The 22,972-nt window shown below is 36.9% G+C and overlaps 1 protein-coding gene, 2 long non-coding RNA genes and 1 pseudogene across 6 annotated transcripts; 3 read left to right on the plus strand and 1 right to left on the minus strand.

The window, feature by feature from the left end:
- The first annotated feature begins 3,913 nt into the window (after positions 1-3,913).
- LOC113361237 lies at positions 3,914-6,868 on the plus strand. Of its 3 annotated transcripts, none has more exons than XM_026604547.1 (2): positions 3,914-4,050; positions 6,111-6,868. In XM_026604547.1, exon 2 carries the CDS (start codon positions 6,154-6,156, stop codon positions 6,583-6,585), a length of 432 nt encoding a protein of 143 aa, XP_026460332.1. In that variant the 5' UTR covers positions 3,914-4,050; positions 6,111-6,153; the 3' UTR covers positions 6,586-6,868. The 3 variants fall into 3 exon arrangements, with proteins under 3 accessions (XP_026460332.1, XP_026460333.1, XP_026460334.1); XM_026604548.1 differs by having other exon boundaries at positions 6,119-6,868; XM_026604549.1 differs by having other exon boundaries at positions 3,931-4,050; positions 6,098-6,868.
- A 2,411-nt stretch (positions 6,869-9,279) lies between these two features.
- LOC113361238 lies at positions 9,280-13,271 on the plus strand (annotated as a pseudogene).
- Positions 13,272-14,522: 1,251 nt separating this feature from the next.
- Positions 14,523-16,855, plus strand: LOC113361239. The gene is made up of 3 exons (XR_003365024.1): positions 14,523-15,062; positions 15,726-15,894; positions 16,451-16,855. It is a non-coding gene; the product is annotated as an uncharacterized LOC113361239 (long non-coding RNA).
- A 493-nt stretch (positions 16,856-17,348) lies between these two features.
- Positions 17,349-19,653, minus strand: LOC113361240. 2 transcript variants are annotated; one of them, XR_003365025.1, is made up of 3 exons: positions 19,438-19,653; positions 19,207-19,237; positions 17,349-17,620 (listed from the first exon to the last, which is right to left on the minus strand). It is a non-coding gene; the product is annotated as an uncharacterized LOC113361240 (long non-coding RNA). The 2 variants fall into 2 exon arrangements; XR_003365026.1 differs by having other exon boundaries at positions 19,207-19,322.
- Positions 19,654-22,972: the final 3,319 nt, after the last annotated feature.

Raw genomic sequence — 22,972 nt, forward strand, 5'->3', positions numbered from 1 at the left:
TGGCCGTGGTGATGACATGGATTTTGCATGCCTTTGGCGTGGCCAAATTAGGGTCTGACACAAACCATGGAATTTGGCATTGCGGCCAAAAGTTTCCACAGGCTTGGTGGCGAACTTGTACGGCTGAGATCCGCACCTCGGGAGGAAGGGTAGCCATTGATTATGGCTACTTTCCATTGGTGGCCATAGGCGTGGTAGCGTGGCTGGCATGGCTTGCGCATGTTTTTTGGCATGCGCGTGCGGCATGTGTGCCTGACATGTGCGTCTGGTAAGCGCGTCTGGCATGCGCGTCTGGTAAGCGCGTCTGGCATGCGCGTTTGGTAAGCGCGCCTGGCATGTGCGGCATGCTGGCATTTTTTTGTGAAGCTGGCGCATTCTTGGGAAGCTGGCGTGTTTTGGGAAACCAACTTAGTATGGCGACCTTTTTGAGGCCGTGGCAAGTTTTGGAACAACCTGATTGGTTGACGGGAAGTGGGGCCAGCATGCTGGGGCGTGGCCATACTACCAACGCGCGGTAGCGAATTTGAAGCGACCTGATTGGTCGACGGAAAGAGGGCCGGCATGCTAGGGCGCGGCCGCACTTTTAGCGCGATGTAGCGGATTCGGTTTCCTAGATTGTTTAAGCATGGTTTCGACCAACGGGGTCCAGTAAACTGCGCGGGGCGCGAAACCCTAATTTGCAAATTAGTTGGGTTTATGAGTTCTTTGCGAGTTATCACAATAATTAGCTGTATTTTGTATGCTGCCATACAAAATCTTTATCTACAGAATGCAGTGTGCTTTCTGTCTGAGCATTTCGTGCAATGGCCTTAACTTTGGTACTTGGAGGTTCATGTTACTCCGCTACGAGTGAACATAAATCCGTCATGCCATACCGATTAAGGGTTCTGCTGGGGAACATAGCACAAGAAAGTACTCAGTGAGTCTCGTATTGGCGAGGTGCCGAAATTTACAGATTTTTATGGATAAAAGTGTATTGAGAGGCTCAATAAATATGTCGGTGGAGAGGTTAGTACTCGCAGCACCGCTTCCTTGCAGAGTGACGTCACATCTGATGCAAGGTTTTGCGATTTTAACCCTAAGCTAAAAACCACCATCAACAACATTATATTTGCCGCTACAACGGGGATCATAATTTTTATTTGCTTTTAATATGAAAACCTATTTCAAATTCATTCAAAATCTGAACAGACGAGTCTCTACCAATAGCCGCCATTGATTCCTTTTGAAGGTGTTTGTTGGTGATGAACATGCATCTCAGGAGATGCAAACCCCTTATAAGTAGTGTTATTTGTTTATCTAGAAAACACATCAAATCTTGCTGGTTTCTTTACTTCTAATAGCATCACCAGAATCCTTAAAAGTATGTTCTTGGTCGAGTTAAGGAAGTATAATCTGTGAATTCGATTATGGTGTTAAGGCTTCATTCAATCCTAAAGGCATAATTCGTGTGACCAGTTGTGTGACGGACCGGAAAATTACGCCTTTGGCGCCATGATGAAGCTACGATCCGGGCCTCAAAGCTAGGCAAATGCACGTCCATTTTCCCTCAAGCATGCTCGTGGAGCATGATGCAGCTAACTTAGCTTCCACACCGTTCCAACTTACCCTTGTTCCGCGAAGGGTTTATTAAGAAAAAAAACACTTTCCTAAAACGGCAAAAACGGCCTTTTGAGGCCCTAAACGATGGAATTTGGCTAAATTATGGTGACCATGTGGAACTATAGATCGACATGTCTTGATCTTTGGGTCGTTTCCCATCAAAATGGACTCCTCTTAAACTAAATTACGTCACTCGGGTTTTTTGCCTATGTCGAACGCCTTGATAGGATTTATGAGCATCCACTTGCTGGCATGCAACATTCCTCATCAAGTCTGGACGCAATCATCTCTTGCATCCAGCTACCGAGCTTAGATGATATGAGGTGCCAACGTGCTGGACCGGCAATGCTGCAACTCATTGCGGCTGCCTACATACCCTTCCCTACTCTAAAGGGATCAAGTACATACCGTAGTTCATCCTCGAAGGGACAAGCAACTTAAACTAACTCGTTTGCTAGGACGTGGCCAAGCAATAGTGGTAATGGCCTAGTCCGTATAGGCCGTTCCGTCAAATACATCCAAGTGATGCATCATCGAGTCCGTGGAATGGTATAGTGATGCCTCAGCATCATATGCTCCATTCGTAAGGCTACGCAACTTAGAATGATCCTTAGGCATCACTCATAGCGTTCCGGCTAAGCGGTGAAGCTTACTTGGTACATGGCCCGCATATGCACCTTCAGCCAACTACCCCTCCCTATATATGTCAATTTGACATTTTTACAACTCTGATTAGGGGACCAAAAATCTTTCATCAACTCCCCGTTTACTATTCATGACCGTTGTCATGTATTTTCCTAAAATAACCGGACAAGATGGTTGTACATTCAGTTCTGGCTCACATGCACCTATGCCCGACCAGGATGGCTGAACACTTCCTGAGCCAAACCCGATGAAGGGCCGTGATGGCTGTATTTCCGACTTTGGCCCATAGGCTACTCAAATGTCAACTCGATGTCCAGCCATGTTGGTTGTACATTTTCCACCCAATGTCCAGCCATGTTGGATGTACATATTCAAGGCCATCTACCCAACTGGCCTAATGCATCATTTGATGCAAGATTGTCTCTTGGCCAATGTAACCTCCAACTAATACCATATTGGCCTTAGCCAATATGCATACGCGATGTGCCTTACTTGGCACCGGATATTGGTCCTGGGACAAATGCATCTCACGTGCAACATAAGCTTTGGATGAAGCTTCATCTCGAGCAATGGCGCATCTTTTAGCATGCGCCATGCTAAAAAACACGGGGTGTTACAAGTTGTACTCGAAATTTGACTTGGAAAGGTTGAATTATCCTTGAAGTCAAGGGTAGACCGGTATTCTGTTTGTTTTTTCATCCTCTAGTTTTAACCCAATTCTTCAACAAAATTTGCAATAAATAGAAGGTGAAAAACAAAAAGAGATGTTGTACTTCCGACTTCAAGGATCTAAAGATTTCTTTTACAAAATTATCTTGACCCTCCCAATCAGATTGACGATTACAAATGCCTTTATGATACAACAAAGCCCCATAACAACGAAATTGGATTGAAGGGTTATTTATGTAACTTGATCCAACCAAGAACACACGATATTAGATTTCTGATGATGCTTGTTGAGAAAAAGAAAAATCAGAAAATTCTAATGTGTTTGGTGGGAGAATATCTTCACTACTCATAAGAGGATGCATGTCCATTAAAGATGCCTCTTCATTTCCAACAGACACCTCCATAAAACATCAATTGTGGTTTATAAGAAGAGACATGTCTACTCAAATTTGAATTAATTTTTATGAATGATATGATAAAAATTCTGAGAGGTGATAAAAAAAATTTTGAGAGGCTTTCGCCTCCTGTCGTAGCAGCAAGCATGTTTAAAAATATCCAACAATTTTCTCAAGGCAAAATTAGAGCTCAGCCCGCACTTTAGCTGGCTGGGCATGGTTGATTACCTGACGCATGCTTCACCAACCACGATATCAAAAAAGTTGACGGTGATTAAGAAGAAACCGGATTGAAAGGGGAACAAACCAATAAAATTAAAATTTCCGGTCAATGCACTTGAGGGCCGAAAAGAAAATAAATAAAAGTAATTCTATACGAACCGGGAAAAAACAAAGCAAAAACCGGACACACACATCAAATGAGTGGACCCCGCAAGTGGGGAGAAACAGTGGGTCCCATCCAAGGGATAGATGTGTGTACGCGGTTTTTAGGGAGTTCACTTCCCCGGTTCATCTAGATTTTTTGAATAAATAAATATTGGGCAATACTCTTTAATAAAACAGTCAACGAGGCGACTGACTTGCAAACACCCCACATTAGCAAGACAGGACTCGTTCCGTCTGTAACCGTGGCTAAAAACGTACAACTCATAATCCCCATAAAAAGACACAATAAAACCCTAACCTGCCTGAGTTTATTTTTCTCCCCGCCGAAATCACACTGAAAGAAAAAGCAAAGGTAATTCCTTACTATTGTTTCTGTTTTGCTGAATTTTCTTTTTTCTTGCATTTATCAAAGTAGTTGTTTGTTTGATTGATTCTATATCTACTGATAAAAATTTCGTATGGTGTTATGATATCATGAATTTTGAAGAGCATTATGGTTTTAAACATTTTTATTAAAGTTTTTCTGGGTCGATTTACTCTGGTATCATTAGAGCTACTGATAGAATCAGCTATTGGTGTGGCAAATTGGGTTCTCTGTATAGCCGAGTCTGATTAGGTCAGGAGTGACAGTTTTTAGTTGTGGCCTGTGGGTGATTTTTAATTGAGAATCTTTGGGATTTTAGGTAGTGACGAGGAAATGAATGTTTTAGTGGATTTTTTCCTCTGTAAGAACCAGAGCCAGAGCCAGATTTTAGAGTTTTTTCTTTTTTTCCTTTTGAAATCGTAGGAGATTTTAGAAAAATCAAGTTATTTATCTGCTGCTAAAAATATCAAAGAATTGTGTGTGTCCTCCTTTTGGATGGTTTAGCATTATCAATAAGTGTCTAGATGCGAAGTTTTCATGCAAGTAATTTTAATTTAGTGCTAGTATTAGTTGCTTTCTGGCTTCAGTAGTACTTTGTGGTGGTGTGTTTGAAATTTTCCTTCATTAGTGCACAGCGCTGTGTGTAAAGTTTTTGTATCTGAAAAGGTTTGAGATTGTTATAATCCTAGAAGTAATGCATGGTCAAACTGTTAATATAGCTTTATATTCCATGATCTTAGGGTTTATCTGAATGAATAGTGGAGACTTTATCAACCATGTCAACCTTGGTGCAACATATCAATGTGTCTCTTGTTCATCTTATATTCTTACTTATCATTACTACTGACTAGTAATTAAACTTAATTATAGTGCTTAGGTGAAAGAATCTTTGTATTTACTTAATTCTAGATAAACACTGAATTACAGAGTGATATAATAACAGAACCATGGATGGAGGGTCGTATAAGGATAATAATAAAACATTTAATATCTAATTGGTTATGATGAGTTCTCGTAGAAGCTTTATTGCTGGAGTAACTGATGGAGCAGTTGGAGGCAGTGCCTCCAAAGTGGAATCCTAGCCTCTTTTAGTAAGCTTTATTCAAATAGGGAAGTCTCAAAGAAGGAAGGCAAATAAAGTCGAGTTGAATCGTAGACTAAAGTTTTGAGCCTCAACTGTTCTAGGACTTGTGTTGTTGGACTATAAAGGTACCGGTTTGGACTGTAAAGGTAAGTATGCTACTAGTTATAAAGCGTCATACGAATACCTAACTAATGTTCCTTAATATTTATAGGTATGGTTTGAAAGTACAGATTCTTACATGAATGGCGATATACATTATATTTGACAAAGATAGCCACATGATGCATGCTTATAAAATTTTGATTGAAATGTAGTATTGTGATTCAGAGTACTTTTAGGTTTAAATATAGGATTGATATAATTATGAAAACCGAAATGTTCCAAACTTGAGTATCTTAATTGTGTTGTTCTCTTGTAAGTGGATCTGGCTTTTTTGGTTCATTTAGCACAATACTTCTTTCTTTCACAGATTCCGAACTGTAACATCTTATATTATGACTTCAACCAAGTCAATTTTTTTTATCTTATTAATTTATTTGTACTGCTAAGGTCAGCTACTGGTTACATTTTGTTTTTCTTATGCTCTTATACTAGGAAGTCAATCATAGGAGGTATTTTTGTTGAACAATGTATGAGATCGACTCCACATGATATGGACCCTCGGAAGTCTGAACAGGTTTATTGGGTTTAGTAAGAGGTTGGGTTAGTAGATTAATTTACCTATAGATTACAAGTGATTTGTATCCTTTGTGTTGGTACCGAATAGAGAACACTCTGGTCTGTCCATTAGGTACTGCCGTATTCAAATTTATAAACCAACAGTTTTGCTGTATTGTTAACATTATTATGGTTGGGTACATACGTAAGTTATTTATGCAAGCTTGTTGCTCAGTCAGACTTTGCTGTTTTATTTTCATGGCATCATAGCTTATTGAGAAGTCTAAACTTCAGTGTTTTTTTCAAGGAGTCCAGGACTTTGGGTCTCTGAATGTGCTGAAACTGCTTGAATGCTTGTCAATCCCAGTGCACCATCAATGCTTGCTCAAGGCGACGCTTCATCTAGTTCAGGAGATGATGTGGACATATCAAATGGTCGGAACAAACGTAAAACTGCAGCTGCTTCAAGTCCTGGCCCTCGTAAGAGAAACCGCAAGGGAGCCCCAGGGGATGCTATAGTGGAAGCTATGTTAGAGATTGCTGCTGCTTCAAAGATGAGGGCAGCTGCAATGGCGAAAAACGAAGATCGGTTTTCTATTAGTACATGTATTAAAGTACTAGATGAGATACAAGGACTGGATCAACAGATTTACTTCTTTGCTTTGGATCTTTTTGAGAACCCTAATGCTAGGGAGACATTCATATCTCTGAAAAGTGAAAGAAGAGTGACATGGTTGCAGGGCAAGTCAGGCGGCAGTCTCTCTGTTAGTACCATGGTTTGAAATCTGAAGGCCTTGGACCTTGGTGGAGCACAGGACCAGCCTTACCCCTAGGCAATTTCACAACGCCTCATATTGTCAGAGGACATACATCTAGCATATTCTTCTTCTTCTAGTAGTTTATCTTGTAGGTTAGAAAACTTAATTCTCTATGTTCTATCATTTATATTCAAATATGGTTGAATGTACAGAGTAAATGAATTGAGCAAACAAGCTAACTGTCACACCTCATATGCAATGGTTTTACTATTGGATTTGTGAGCAAATGGTTCATTTTGTTCACAGGTTAATCTCTGTATGGTTGTGATGATTATCGAAAGCAAAGACTTTAGACTGGGTCTAGTGGTAACCACTTCCCAAACCCCTTTACACATCAGCCTGGGAAGGGCATGGGTCATGCGGTTTTTCCCAGAGACTTCCTGGAACGGCTAATGGTTAGCCGTTCTAACCCTAAAAACGGGCATTGGTCAGCCATTCTCCATATAACGGTCATTAATCGTCCGTTTTTAACGAAACGGTTAATGGTTAACCGTTCTTCTTATCTTGACCGGTCAAAATCGATTGAACCGGCTAACCATTAGTCGTTCTACTATTTTCCCTAAAACATCCAGAGAACGACAGAGTTTTTTGTTTCTTCTCTTTTTTTCATACATTTGTTTGGTGTAAAACATCCAGAGAACGACAGAGTTCTTTGGTTCTTCTCTTTTTTTCATTCATTTGTTTGGTGATTTTCATACGTTAATATTTGTTTGTTTGGTGCATTTAGATAATTATATGGAGTACCCGACAGACCAAAAGTTGTCCGTAAAAGGTAGAGATGGCCATATATCCGGTTTAGATTCACCGAAGATGAAAATGAGGACTAGTTGGGGAAGAATTGAGGATTATTATGATATCGTTGTCTTCAATAATCCACGCGCACTTCAAGTATTAGATAATTGTGGCTTTTCCAAGATATTTTCGTTTAATTTTAAGAATTCAGATGTGCAACTCATAAATGCTCTAGTAGCTAGATGGTGGCATACAACCAAGACTTTCCATTTTTCGTGCTTTGAAATAGGATTGACACCTTTAGACTTTGTAATGTTAACTGGAATTCCTATAGGTAAGGGTGAGCCTATAAATTACTCTAAGGTATATATAGTAAATCCTTAGATAAGTAAATCCTCAATTGTATGTCTCTCTCACCTTTCATCTTATATAAACAGTAGGAAAGACATTGACAACTCCGAGGTCTGGGAGGAATTGACTAGGATTTTTCTTCTTTGGGTTATTGGTCAAGTATTCACCGGAACGACTTCCTCTAACGCTTCAAAAGCATGGTTCGTTGTTTAGGGAGATTCAGAAAGCTTGCAAAATCTTGATAGGTTTGATTGGGGTTCATTTATTTATGGTAGGCTGTTAAACAACATGGACAAGGTTTGTAGTGGTGTTGATAATAACATGGCAGCAATGTGGATGATATTAGAGTATTGGTACTACATTTAATTTCGTAATTTTCAACCATTACTAAAATTTGGATCATTCGACCAGGAACAAATTTACCCTGCGATTGATATGTTTCAATCAACCCATACAGAGGGTGTGAAAACAGTTAGACTCCGGGAAACATTCTGTGAACAATGCTACAAGACAGATGGATTTGAAACTGTCACCTGGAGCAGTTGTTTGGCAACCATGGGTATTGAATGCCCACTATGAAGATGAGGAAGTTGTTTTAGCAAGAGAGGTAAGTCGAAAGAGAATATATTTCAGGGGAGTAGTGGATACGAAAGATGAGGTCCTTTGTCTTGGGGAGAGATGTTTGAGGCAGGTGTTAGGTATAATTTCAATTCCTTTTCCGCCTCCAGATTTTTCAATCACTAGAAGTGAGATATAATAGAAGGGGTTCATTACTTTCTAGCAGATGAAACTGAATATGTACGTTGGTGGAAAACTGTCAGCATGGGTCCTTTGTTGCCAGATTTGAGTCGTGTTCAAAACCACGAAGAGGTTGGTATTGGTAACATTGGAAGCTCTCGTTTCGTTCCTAATGTACCTGCTCCAAGTCAATCTGGATAAGATATCAATTAGAGATAAGAATCTGATGCTAATAATGCGTTGATGATGATAAAATCCGAGGCTAACAGTGTGGTGATGATGATAAGAATCCGAGGCGAACATTACGCCCGAGTATACCTTTGCACATGTACATCCAACACAACTGAAAATAAATGTTACGCCAACAAATCTCAAAACAAATACAGTGTAACCATTAATCGTAAAAGAAAACGTAAACTGCAAATGAGTGTACACGGAGTGTAAACAAAAAAAGGTCAAGGAACGGCTATCCATTAACCGTTCCAGGAAAGAGAAAACGGCCAATGGTTAGCCGTTCCACATGAACGGTCAATGGTTCACCGTTGTTTTTCGCAATAACGGTTAATAGATAATCGTTTTTTGCTTTTTGAGAGGGGCTAACCATTAGCCGTCCCCAGACTCTTCCCGCTGAAATTCCCGCACACCAGGAGACCCTTGCGGGAATCACCACTTTAGACCACGGTATTTTGGTCTGGGAAGCCCTTGGGCATGCCCATAAGACCCGGTCTTAAAATACTATTATGACCATTCAAGGTTTGTTTAGTGACCCACAACCAGCACTAGTAACTTGGCTTAAAGTCAAATTTGTTGGTCATGAGTTGCCATGAGACCGTAAATCTGCGTCTTTGAGAATCAAAATCTATTCCAGACTCCGCGACGTAAATTTGCACCTATCCATGGTGACACGCCTCTCCGTTATGAGTCTATGACCCGAATATGTTTCATCGGTGTCTCTAACTTTCAGAATCTTGTGCTTTGATGTGAGTTGTCCAAACATAGATCTCTCTCTTTCTCTCGTCTCTACCGGCGTTTCTTGTGTTTTCTTGCGTAAGTATTTTTCACCTAAACCTCTTTTAAACCCTAATTCTAAAACCCAATCTGAACTTTATATATGTCTGTGATTTGGTTCGCTCGGATAGAAGTTTCTACAATTTTTTTTCTTTTTTTGCAAACCCACACAAAAAAGAAGTGACAACCTGACACTCACTGTTCGATGAAATGCTTCAAAGAAACATGTTTCTGTTCATCATCATGTGCTTCACATATTTTCACTTGTTTTCTTGAATCATTATCATTTGCTTGTTTATATTCTAATTAAACTTCACTTACAGACTGTTTTGAAGGAGGAGTTGCTGTTATTGTTCATGGCTTTGAGGCAAAAATTGCCTCAGATTATCTTGGAAGATATCAGTGGTTACATCAAGGGTTATCGATGTTATAGCTCAAAGTTGGACTGGAACAAGCTTAAGCCAATGATACTTGAAAGAATAGAAAAGAAGGCTAAAGAATATCCAGTCAACACTATGCTTCCTGTTGCTGAAGATGTTGTTATTAACAGAGCACGTCTCTTCGAAGGTGTTTCCACTCTCCTCAGACATTACCCTATCAAGGCCTGTAAGTAAGTCATAATCTAATTCATGAACAGATTCTGGTTAATGTGTCTTGTATTTCACATTATTGATAAGAAGCTTGTTTGAAGTGTTAATACTTTTGGGTGTTAGAAATTGGTTTGAAGTGTTAGTTTGTTTCTTTCTAGTTGAACATTCTTTAAACATTTAAGATAAAAATAGCTGAAAAACAACCAAACCCAGATGTAATCTGAAATAAACTTGGGGTCGCACTAGCAGTGCAGTTCTGTTCATCATTTTATATCTGATTACTCGGGAGTCTATATTAGGGCTAACTTGCCTGATGGTTTTTCTAATATTCTTTGATTATTACAATTTGGTTAAGTACTAAGCGGAAAATATGTGAGGTACTAATTTGGGGTCGATAAATTGTGGTTAACATACGTAATTTGTTATGAATGCCTTTGTATGTCATGTCTTTGTTTCTCAAGTGAAAAATCTTGCAGGTTTTTCCCTGAATTATACATAGGCAAAGAAGGGCATCTCATTAAAACATGCCATGGCTACAGGCGTCTTATTAAGAACCAGGTTCATCACTGGGTTGATGGTGCCCTTAATGATATTATGGTTCCTGTTGAGGCCTTTCATATGACCAAATCCCCAGATCTAATTCAGCATGATCAGAGATTCGATTTTGACCGCATCCCTGCATTACTTGAGCTTTGTTCTCAGGCAGGCGCCGACATCTTTGATCAAACTTTACACTCCATTGGTAAAGATAGTTTTGCTTCTGATGCGTCTACTTCGCGCCTAGAGCTTACTTTTATAGTTTTATGGCAGTTCAAACTTTAAAGGCATGGGAGGATATGAGAGAAGGAGTACAGAAGTTGCTGATGGTTTATCCTGTTAAAGTTTGCAAGTTTTGTGACGAAGTTCATGTTGGACCATATGGCCATAAGGCTACGCGCTGTGGGGTGTTCAAAGATGAAACTTGTAGAGGAACCCATTTTTGGACGAGAGCACGTGTCAACGATTTGGTTCCTCAGAAGATTGTATGGCGGCGGCGGAATCAGGATCCACCCGTATTATTGGACAAGGGGCGGGATTATTATGGGCATGCTCCTGCAGTTGTTGAGATATGCATTCAGGCTGGAGCACCTGCCCCAAAAAGTATTCGTGTATGATGAAAGCAAATGGTTTGTCTCCAGCCATTCATTAATTTTGAGGTTGGCTCTCTGGCAGCACCAAAAATTCTATCCTTCAAACAGAATCACAGATTTCTTGATTAGGAAACTTCTTGAAGTCAGAGGTTTCTAATTACCATGGTCTTCAACTTTATGGAGCTGAGTTGGATTAGCGACTGAGTTTACCTCAGGAGGGTTCCCTGGTATGTCTTTCAAACTACTGTAATTTATCTATCACAAGCCATTAAATCATTCTTTCACTTAGTTTTCTGACTAGAAGTTCTACCAAATTTTGGTTTCAAACTGTTATTTGTTTTCTGAGATTATAATCTTAAATCTTGTATAGGAAGGAAGAAATATGTTTTAACAGAGTCCCTTCAAGTTACTAATAGTGTGTGATTTTGATAAAAGTTTTTTCTTCATAGGTAAGGTTCTTACAATGCCTTAATCAGGTAATGATATCATTGATATGTGAATGTAATACGAAACTGGAGATATATCATTGCAACAACACTGATTATAATTTGCTATTACTCAAATGTCTCTATAGTGAAGACTCAAGTAATTGACTACCCAGTGACTATTCCATCTCAGCAACTATTATTGCTCAGTTGAAAAACACATCAACTATAGAATCATCATAAACATAATACACTATATATTGTACATGTCCTCCATTTCTTGATTTGGCGGTGGTAGAGTTTTATGCCAGCAATAGGCATGCTCGTAGCATAGTGAATCACGAACTTCAATTGGGCAACAGTATACCTGATTAGGATTGAATTATAGTATTGTAATTTGAAAGTTCGTTATGGTGTTGTTAATTTAGTTTTGAGAATTACGGAAACCTAATATGTTCCAAACCTGGACATCTTAATTGTGTTGTTCTCTTTAAAGTGGATCTGGCTTCTTGGTTTACTGAGGACAATACTTATTTCACACATTAAATTTTAACATCTTAACTTATGACTTCAACCGAGTCAAATTTTCATCTTATTAATTCACTCGTACCGTTAGAGTCAACTACTGGTCACACTATGTTTTTGCTACAATTATGCTCTTACACTAGGAAGTCAGTAGTACGAGGTGTTTTATCTTGAACAAAGCATGAGATCAATTCACATGATATGGACCCTATGTGCACATTTGGTGGGTTTTAGTGAGAGTTTGTTTTTAGTAGATAAATTAACTAAAAGATCACAAGCGATTTGGACCCGCTCGTGTAGGTACCAAATGGAGAACACTCTGCTGGATCCCTTACTGGTACTGCTATGTTTAAATTAGATATATACATCAATATTTTTTTTATATTGTTAGCATTATTATCGTTCAATACCTCAGTTACCTATGTAAGCCTGTTCCGCATTTAGAATTTGCTGGTTTAGTTTTCATTGCACCTTAGCAGGCCTGTTAAGAAGTCTGTAATCTGCTATTTTGTTTCAAGGTGTCTGAGACTTTGGATCTTTGTGGAATGTGCTAAAATAACTTGAATGCTCATTAATTCCAGTGGGCCATTAATGCTTGCTCAAGGCGGCGCTTCATCCAGTTCAGGAGACAATGTGGAAATAGCCAAAGGTTGTAATAAGCGTGAATCTGTAGCTGCTTCAAATCCTGGCCCTCGCAAGAGAAATCACACGGGGGAAGGAGACGCTATAGTGGAAGCTATGTTGGAGAGTGCTGCTGCAATGCCGAAAAGCGAAGATCTGTTTGTTATTTATTAGCACATCTATTGTTAACGAGATGCACGGACTAGATCAACCTTTGTACTTTTTTTCTTTGGATCTGTTTGAGAACCCCACATTCATATCTGTGTAAAGTGTAAGAAGAGTGACATGGCTGCAGGGTAAGTCCAGTAGTAGTATCTCTAGACCGGTACCATGATTTTGAATTCTGAAGGCCTTGGTGGAGTACAAGACCAGCCCGACACCCCTAGGAAATTCCTTCAAGGCTTCATATTGTCGAAGGGCCTACATCTAGCATTTTCTTCTTCTTATAAACAGTTAATCTTGTAAGTTAAAATTTTAGATTCTTCAATTTATTATTGATTTTTGTTAGAGGGAGAGATAAAAGACTCGAGGAGAGCGAAATTGGGATTAACTGTGTCCTATTAAGTATATTTTGATTTTGAATGTACCAAATGGAATAAAATAAAATGAATTGGTGAGGAAATGGTTTATCTTGTTTACAGTTTTATCTCTGGATGAATTTGGTAACTATTGATGTTAAGCTTGTAAACCAAAATCTCCAAGGTGCCTGAAATCTAGGGATGGCCATTTGCCCCACCCAAACCCATCCCCGTGGGTATCCGTCCCTATTGGGTAGGGTTTTACGCGTACAAACGGGGTTGGGATTGGGTATGGGTAATACCCGAAATTAGTGAAGCGAGGATGGGATTCTAGGTCCCCGCCCCGTACATTCCCATTTTAGGATTTTATATTTTTATTAATTATTTATATTGTATTTAAACTAAGATATTATATTATATTATATTATAAAAAAAAAGGTAAAAGTATAAAATAATCATTAATTATTTATATTATATTTAAATTAAGAAATTATATTATATTATATTATAAAAGAAAAGCTAAAAGTATAAGATATCATTAATTATTTATATTATATTTAAACTAAAAAATTATATTGTATTATAAGAAAGATACTTGATAAGAAATAATTAAGAACTAAAATGAGTGATGCTCGTTTATAGACCAATTTGTTTTTCTTTGCTTGTTTTACGATGAATTTATGAGTTTGAAATTTTAAATTATTATTATTATTATTGGTTGAACTTAGGTATTGATTATTAAATTAACTCATCATATTTGAGCTTTATGTTATGAGTAATCCGTAAAAAACTCGCCCCGTACGGGTATTTTCCATACCCGCCCGTCCCAGATCAAGCGGGTAATGGGGAGGGTGTGGGTTTTTTTTTTTAACGGGGCAGTGACTGGGATACAAGATCCCCGCCCCATGACCATCCCTAGTGAAATCTCATGTCGTGCATTGGTTTTAAGGTGCCTTTTTAACTTTCACAGATTCGGTTTGACCTCTATGCAAGGCCGAACCATAAGAGGACCCCTGATGTTCACAGGGCCGTGGTTCTCACACGCCGTAATTTTTGAACTTCTTTTCGGTTGTTTTAAGCACACGTCTGTGCCACGTCATTTCACAAGGGTCTCAAAAGAAAAAAATTGATAAAGTAGAAAATCTTCCCAAAATTGTGGGAATGTTATATATATGCCCCTACTATCATAGGCTTTGCACGAACACCCTTCAGGGGCATATATGCAAGGGGCTGAATATCCATTAACAAGTTAAAGTCCATTTTTAACTTCCATAACATTTAATATGTCCGAGCTTAATAGGTTTAGTTTCTTCTGTTTTTTCGATGGAAGAATTGAGAGAGCGAAATTGTAAAGCAGAAACGAGCAGAGCAGATTTGAATCCCAATTGAACATGCAATTTGAAATCGTTGAAGATTGTTTGTTCTTCTTTCACTGAAATCATTTTTTTTTTGAATCTGTTGTTTTTTCTTCATCAGATTTATAAGCTGAATCTTATTATAAATTCATGATTTGAAACGAATTTGTTCTTCATTGGATCAGAAAATGTTTGTTCAGAATAATTGTTCTTCAACAAGAACCTAAAGTTGGTAGTTGTTCGGCGTCTAAATTAGCAATCTATTTTGCTCAGAGAAATCCATTTTTCAACTCAAATCAGAAGTTGTGGATGAATCATTGAATCTCAAGATCTATCTCAGTTTTCTTTAGCGTTTAATTTCATTCCAGAGATCTTACGAAGATCGATTCACTATTTGATTTGATTTCTTCTAATTATTTGATTTATTCAAGTTCAATCTCGAAAACGGGTGAGATATACTTTCTTAATTTACCTTTTTCCCGAATCATGCAATGTACAAATTCTTGTTCATATTGTATTTGATTAACCATGAATTTGGCATGTTTGTACATTTTGTTTTATATTTTTTTAATTTATGATTATGATTTTTGATATACAATGAAATTGAATATGATTTTTCAAGTAACCATTATTTATGATGACCAGGGTATAAGCCGGATTATAATGGTGATACAACAATCTAGTAGTTGAACCTGTTAGGTCATGTTGTTAGTAGTTTTTGTGATCAATTGAACCTGTTTACAATTGCTTAGTAGCTTTTGAAGCTTATAAATCATTGTCCGCCATGATATACTTCTCGCGAGGGGCGCAACCCCGAGAGATTTGCGTCATGACCATATTTTAAGCTACAGGACATGTTGTAGGTTATAATGTAGTAGTTCAACCTGATTACATTATATTAGTGAATACAAGCGATGTAGTAGTTCAACCTGATTACATCATGTTAGTGAATACAAGCAATGTAGTAGTTCTAACTGATTACATTATGCTCGTTTTAAGTTTTTTTTTTAATCTTTATATCACAAATAGCCTCTATATGTTGCTGATGAAGAAATGAATCAATTGGACATCATCCAGAAAGTGTCTTTGATTGTTGTGCGGAATTTTACAGGAATTTGACCTTAAGAGTACATAAGAAATTAACAAATGGAAAGGTTTTGAGAAGGAAACTGATTTGGAGAAGCTTGCTAGTGGTGTTACCAAGAAAACACAATATGTTATTGGGTGCTGGTGGTAGTGGTGATTACTTGGTTGACGAGCACAATGACTCTGTCGAGCAGGTAAATTAATTGTGACCTTGGCCTTTAGTTATGTTTTTGGGTCTATTTATGCATGTGAAATTTTCTTTCAACATATATTTTAGAGTAGTTGCAACGAAAATCACGCCAGGTTCACTCATGTGTATGTTTTTATTTATTTTTGGAGACAACTTGTGCTAGTTGCCTTCATATTTGGGGACAACTTGAACAAGTTTCCTTCAGATTCGGGGACAACTTGTGCTAGTTGCCTCCAGTTTTGGAGACAACTTTGGCTAGTTGCCTCCAGTTTCGAAGGCAACTTCTGCTAGTTTCTTTGATTACACTTCCCAACTTTGGCTAGTTCTCTCCAGTTTCGAGGACAACTGTGGATATTTGCGTCAACTTGAATTTTGTCACTACCAAAGTTTAACTAGAATCCACTTGATTAATAGTTTTTTCGATTCAGATTCATTATGTTTTTGATCTCGAGTTATGTAGTTGACTAGTTGCCTCCAGTTTTATAGATTTTGGTTCGAATACTTTTTTCGTTGATGGTGAGTTTCTGTTTTTCGTTTGTAATTTTTGAGGTTTTTTTCAGGTTAATTTGGTTGTTGCAGAGATTACGTTTTTCAACACAAGCACCTTTGAAAAGTGATCGGAAACCCTATACTGCTGAGTGCTTTTTCAAAAGAAAAGGATGTAACTGAAGTTCGCAAGAAGTGTAGGTGTAGTAGATTACATTTCGATTTAATGCTGGAAATCCCCATTGGCCCATCATGCACCAATATTCCAAAGGCAACCAAGGATTTCAAACTTCCAAATGCTTATGTTGCTATGAAGTTTTCTATTTTTTCAGTTTTTGTGAACTCGTTTTATGTTTTATGAACTTGTTCTCCAAGTTTTTTATTTTGTGAACTTCTTTTTTATTCAACTTGTTATATTGTATCATCCAAAAAAAAATATTTTTTTGTAAGAGTAAAATTGACTTTATATTTTTGTTCCAGGCTCTACTTTTGCTTTTTGCGGGTTTTTAAGAACTTGTTCTAGTTGGCTTTGGATACGCCAGTTGATCCCATATTTTGGAAAAAAACTAATGCTAGTTGATCCCTAATTTGGAGCCAACTTGTAAAAGTTTCTTCTGAAATGAGATATTAGAGGTTCCTGGGTTCCAAATTTTGGAACAACTTATCCAAGTTGTTTCCACTACTGGAGACAACTTTTACTAGTTTCTTCCACTACCTGATACACCTTCTGCTAGTTGCTTCAAGAAAGAGATATTGCAGGTTCTTGTGTTTCAGATTTTGGGAACAACTTCACCAAGTTGCTTCCAATACTGGAGATAACTTCTTCTAGTTTCTTCCATCTATTAAGACAACTTGAATCAGGTTGCCTCTTGGAATTTTTTTTCGCAAGGGCCTGTTTATATTTTTATACATTTTCTTTTAGCTATGCAAACCTGCAATCATAAAACAATACTGACTCCATCTGTAGTCATATTTCAACAATATTAAATATATTGAAATAGGTCTGCTACATCTTAATATTCATTTAATAGTAATCTAACTAATACTAACAATAGTATTGCCTTTTAAGTAGATTTTTTCCACAGATTTACATCAGTTTTTACTTTGTCACTAATATTAGAATCTAGATTTTACCCAATCATATCTTTCTTTTTGAAGCTTTCCAAATTCATCAGTTGCATTAAGAGATTTTGGGTGACCTTTTATCAATGTGCAATAGATCCAGTCCGGAATACGCCAGTTCTCTGCATTTTGTAACAAATTACAGATGGAAAAAAATTCATTAGAAACCTAGCAAAAAAAATTCAAGCAAGTAATGGAAACAACTATGCTAGTCGATCCCAGATTTGGAAAAAACTTATGCTAGGTGATCTTAAATTTGGAGCAAAATCAGAATATCATCGTTTCCTAGGTTCTAGATTTGGGACAACTTGTCCAAGTATCTTCTACTACTAAAGAATACTTATGCCAGTTACAACTGTATCTGGAGACAACTTGAACAAGTTGCTTCCAGAACACGATGAAAAATGCAGAAAACCATCTTCAGAAGTTAACCACATTCATATTCATCTACTTTTAAAACAATAGGGGAGGTTGAAGCAGACTTTTGGTTAAAAAGCATGTTACATATCTGTTTTGGATTTCAAAAATTCAACATTCATTTTAAATGCTACAATACATATCTAATTTTAAACAAACAATGAACTCTATGCACAACAGTTCTATATTCATGCTACCATCAGTTTTCATCCATCAAATCGTTAGTTACACAAGAATGAGTGTACTAAAATTGGAGAATCAAATCGTTAAAAATAGTAGTGAGTAGCCCAGGTATCTTTAGATATAGAGGCAAGTAGCAGAAGTTGACTCCAAAACTGGGAATAACTAGCACATGTTTTGTCTTTAAATATGAAGGCAACTAGTACCAGTTGTTTCCAAAACTGGGAACAACTAGCATAAGTTGCCTCAAAATATGAAAGCAACTAGTAAAGGTTGTTTTCCAAATTTGTAGTCAAATAACATTTCCTATAGAATGTTTACAAAGATGCATTCCATAATAACTACTTTTTATAGTTGTCTCTAAACAACTACTTCTTAATTCAGTTTTAGTTCAATGAACAATGAACATTAAACCACCCGAAAGCCTATAATTTTTTCAGTTGTTTTCAGAACCATTCAACATGTTCCATCGCATTCATAAAATCATACAATAATTATTAGTTTAAAACTAAGAGTAAAATCAGAACAGGATAGATGCCCTTCTACAACTCATAGAATACACCATTTCTAAATCCACACTGACTCAAATAGAACCCAGAGAATGACACCCCTTGTACAACTCTCCAAGACCACATAAACCCTCAAATAGTCATACAATATGCTTCAATAACTGAATCAATAGCTACTAAATCAACACACTAAATCAGCATACACTCTGTTAGAACCATTACAATTCATCGATTATTTGACGATTGAACAATGAAACAAAAACCACCCAGAAACCATGAACCATTCAATGAACTATGAACAATTCAATGAAGACAGACCACCCAAAAAATATGGAATATACTAGAAGAATTACAACACAAATTATGAATCAGTTATGCTTCAATAACCTTCAAACACTCACAGAAGAGGCAGAAAATTTGAAAATCATGTATGAAACAGTTATTCTTCAATAACTTAATCAATAACTACCAATTGAAAACCCTAAATCAATACAGTAAATGAATAACTACCAAATCAATGAAGATTATCAATAACTACTAATTCAATAACCTAAATCCATACACTAAATGAATCAGAATCACTTTGAAGCGTTTTTTTTTACCTTTCTTAACGCCAACTAAAGACTTCAATTTCTTCATCATCAACAGAATCAGTCGATTTTGTTGATTTTCATCACATGCAACATCATCGAAGAAAGTTAGTATGAATCAGTAATTCCTGAAATATAAATCGACGAATCCAACAACTTTTTTGAATTAAATCGTTTCAGAAACGATAAATAATCAATTCACATGAAGTTTAAACTCAATCGAAACAGAAAATGAATGTTTACCTTCGATGTTTGCTGTTGCTGATTCACTGCATCTCTGGAACCTAATGAAATTGATTTTGTCTTTCGGTTTTCAGTTGAATTTGTTCTTTTAAATCAAAGAACACTTCAGATCTACTAAGTTTCTTTCTGTTTTCAGTTGATTTTCGAAGTTCTGATCGGTGATTTCTAAATTTTTTTAGGTTTTCTTCGGTTTTTCTTTTCTGGAACTGAACGAGAGAGAGAGAAAGAAATGGTATGAAAACGTCGGTTGTTTTAATCACGCTGGGCATTTTAGTAATCTTACAATCGGGTTTGGGCTTTTACAACCCTAGGGGTATTTGTATAAGTTGATAAAGGTATTTTGAAAAGGGACCTATAATAAGGGTATTTAAATAATCTTCCCAAAAATTATTAATATCAACTAAAGTTGTAGTCTTTTGCCAGAAGATCACAAATGGCTGGATCAAAGTTTCCAAAAGATTCAATTGGCATTGGTGATTGCCTAACATTTTTAGCAATAATATCAACAACTTGATTGTCAGTTCGACTTACATAAACGAACTCATAAAAAGAAAAACTAGAGACTAGATATTTAATCTCCTTTATTAAGTTCATATTCTCCCATTGAATGAGTAGGATGTTTCCATTAATGGTATCAATAACTAATTTAGCGTATGCTTATATTTGAATACGAGAGTGCTTCAATGCCTTAGCCCAAGACAGAGCTTCCCTTACTTCCATGCACTCCATTGCCTCTGGATTCAATGCTCCATCTCCACTGCTCCCTTTGATCCCAAGATATGTACCTAAATGATCACGCAAAACAATGCCAGTATCAAACTGATTAGTATTATGATCAAAGGAGCCATCAACATTAATTTTAATAACACGTGCAACATGTGGTTCCCACTGTGAGATGTTGTTGTTAGAGATAATTGTTGCAGACTGTGTTGGATCAATGATGTGCATATGGGAATCTAAATGATAATTGATTTTGTGCACAGATGAATGAGGGTTTAGAGATACTCCCCGAAAGACAACATCACACCTATCCTTCCACAATATCCAAATTCCAATCATAAGAGAGAGTAACCATCTTGAGTCTTGATTAGATTAGAGAGAGTAACCATTTTGAGTCTTTATTAGATTCATTAAAAGAGAACCAGCTGATGACCCAGTCTGACACTGAGTTGCAAATCTCTCTGACAGAATCTATGTTGACGCTTATACCTCTCCAAACTGCCCTTGTCTACACTCAAAAATGATATGCGCCATGTCTTCTGTACAGTGACCACATATGTCACAATGAGTATACACATCTGAATTGTATATAGCTCTCTTACTTTTTGTATAATTAATACCTCTGATACACTTCCAAGTGAATACAAGTGAATAACTTGATTCTTTGTGTAGCTTGACTACTCCATAAAGCTTTCCAGACTCTACGATTGACAGTGGCTCCATTAACTTGCAGTTCACTATTAATGAAAATCGACAACTTATAAGTGCTTTAACAGAGAAATTACCATCCTTTGAAGGCATCCATAACATTACATCTTCCTTACTACAGTCTCTAAAGAGAGACTGAATTTTTAAGGATGTAACAACATCAAATAATGTGTTCAGTAGATAATTATTCCATTGATTAGAATCAGGTAAAAGGAATTCAACAACATCTTCATAGAACCTATACAGATCATTAATAGGTGAAGGTGGATGAGACATACCAGGAATCCATCTATCCTTCCATATTTTTGTTCTCTTACCATTATTAATCTCCATGAAGTAGTTTTGCTTCAAAATCTCAATGCCTTTAGTGATTCCATTCCAAGTATAAGATCAGTTACTAGCTGTAATATTTTGATGAATTAGATCTCGGACTTTAAAATATTTACTTCCCAGCATCTGAAACATTAAACTACTTGAATCACTACATATTCTCCAAGCAAGTTTACTGAGAAGGGCTAAATTCAACTTCTCCAAGTCCCTGAAAGCCAAACCACCTAAATCCTTAGGCTTGCAAACATTAATCCAAGCTATAGGATTTGCTCCTCTGTTGTTGTTATAGCCCAGAAAAATTTCCTCTCAATAGTAGTCAGTTGCTGAATTAGATTGTTGGGAAGGTTGAAAGTACTCATTTGATAGACAGGAACTGAATTAAGAACATGCTTTATCATTGTTCATATGCCTGCTTGATAGAGAGAAGTACTTGACCAAGAAGAGAACTTGCATTCAAAGTTTTCCTTGATGGATTTAAAAGATTCTTGTTTTGAATGACCAAGAATTAATGGTGATCCTAAATACTTTTCTTTAGAATTCAAGATTTTAACACCCAAAATTTGTGTTAGAGTCTCAACTACTTCAGGTTTAGTCTTCTTGCTGAAATGGACTACAGACTTTTCAAAATTAATTACCTGACCTGACTGTGAGCTAAAATTGTGCAGTAAATCCAATAAGTTGTTAACTGAAGTAAAGTTTGCTCGAGTAAATATAAAGCAATCATCTGCAAAGAGCATATGATTATTGGCTGGAGAAAGAGCAGCCACTTTAATTCCTTTAATGAGCTTATCTTGTAGAACACTTGTGAGATGTCTGCTGAGATATTCCATTGATAAGATAAAAATATAATGTGAAAGGGGATCACCTTATCTAATACCTCTTGTGGGATTGAATTCTTCACATGGAGAACCACTGAGCATAACTGATAATGAAGTAGTACTAATACACTGAAAAATTAACTCACAGAAATCATTGGTGAAACCAAAATATTGAAGTACCTTAATCAAGAAAGACCACTCCAATTTGTCAAATGCTTTTGACATGTCAAGTTTTAAAGCCATCCAACCAGTTTCCCCTCTCTTCTGTTTCATGGAATAAATGATTTCTTGAGCAATAACAATGTTGTCACTAATTAGCCTACCTGAAACATAAGCTGCTTGAAATGGAGATGTAATTTTCTCCATAATGGGCTTCAATCTGTTAACAATAACTTTGGAGATGATCTTATAAGAAGTGTTACACAAACCAATAGGCCTGAAATCACTAGCACATATTGCTTTCTTCTTCTTTGGAATAAGAGAAATATATGTCTTGTTGATTTGTTTGGGGATATGTTTAGTTTCAAAAAATCTCTTCACCATCAAGCATACATCCTCTCCAATAATGTGCCATTGAATTTTATAGAAGCCTGTTTGGAAACCTTTAGTACCAGGAGCACTCCAATTTTCCATGCTTTTAAGTGTGCCATGATTTTTATCATTAGAAGGAATTCTTGTGAGTAAAGCATTGTCTTCAGCACTGATGATGGTAGGAAGAACAATATATAGACTTTCATCCAGAATTAGAGTTGTGGAAGTAGCGATGCTCTTAAAGTGATGAGTCAAATGTGTGGAAATCTCTTCTCTTGTAAGCAACCATTTATTATCATAGTTTTGAATAAAATCTATATTATTTTTGGATTTCCTCTTATTGACTTTGGAATGAAAGTATTTGTTGTTGTTGTCCATGTCTCTGATGAAATGGTCTCTTGACTTCTGTTGATAAAATTCACTTTTTA

The sequence above is a fragment of the Papaver somniferum genome, chromosome 3 (assembly GCF_003573695.1).
Source record: "Papaver somniferum cultivar HN1 chromosome 3, ASM357369v1, whole genome shotgun sequence".
Classification (NCBI taxonomy): domain Eukaryota; kingdom Viridiplantae; phylum Streptophyta; class Magnoliopsida; order Ranunculales; family Papaveraceae; genus Papaver; species Papaver somniferum.

Excerpts from the sequence above, each read along its gene's own strand:
- LOC113361237 (XM_026604547.1), top strand. The coding sequence starts at position 6,154 with ATGCTTGTCAATCCCAGTGCACCATCAATGCTTGCTCAAGGCGACGCT.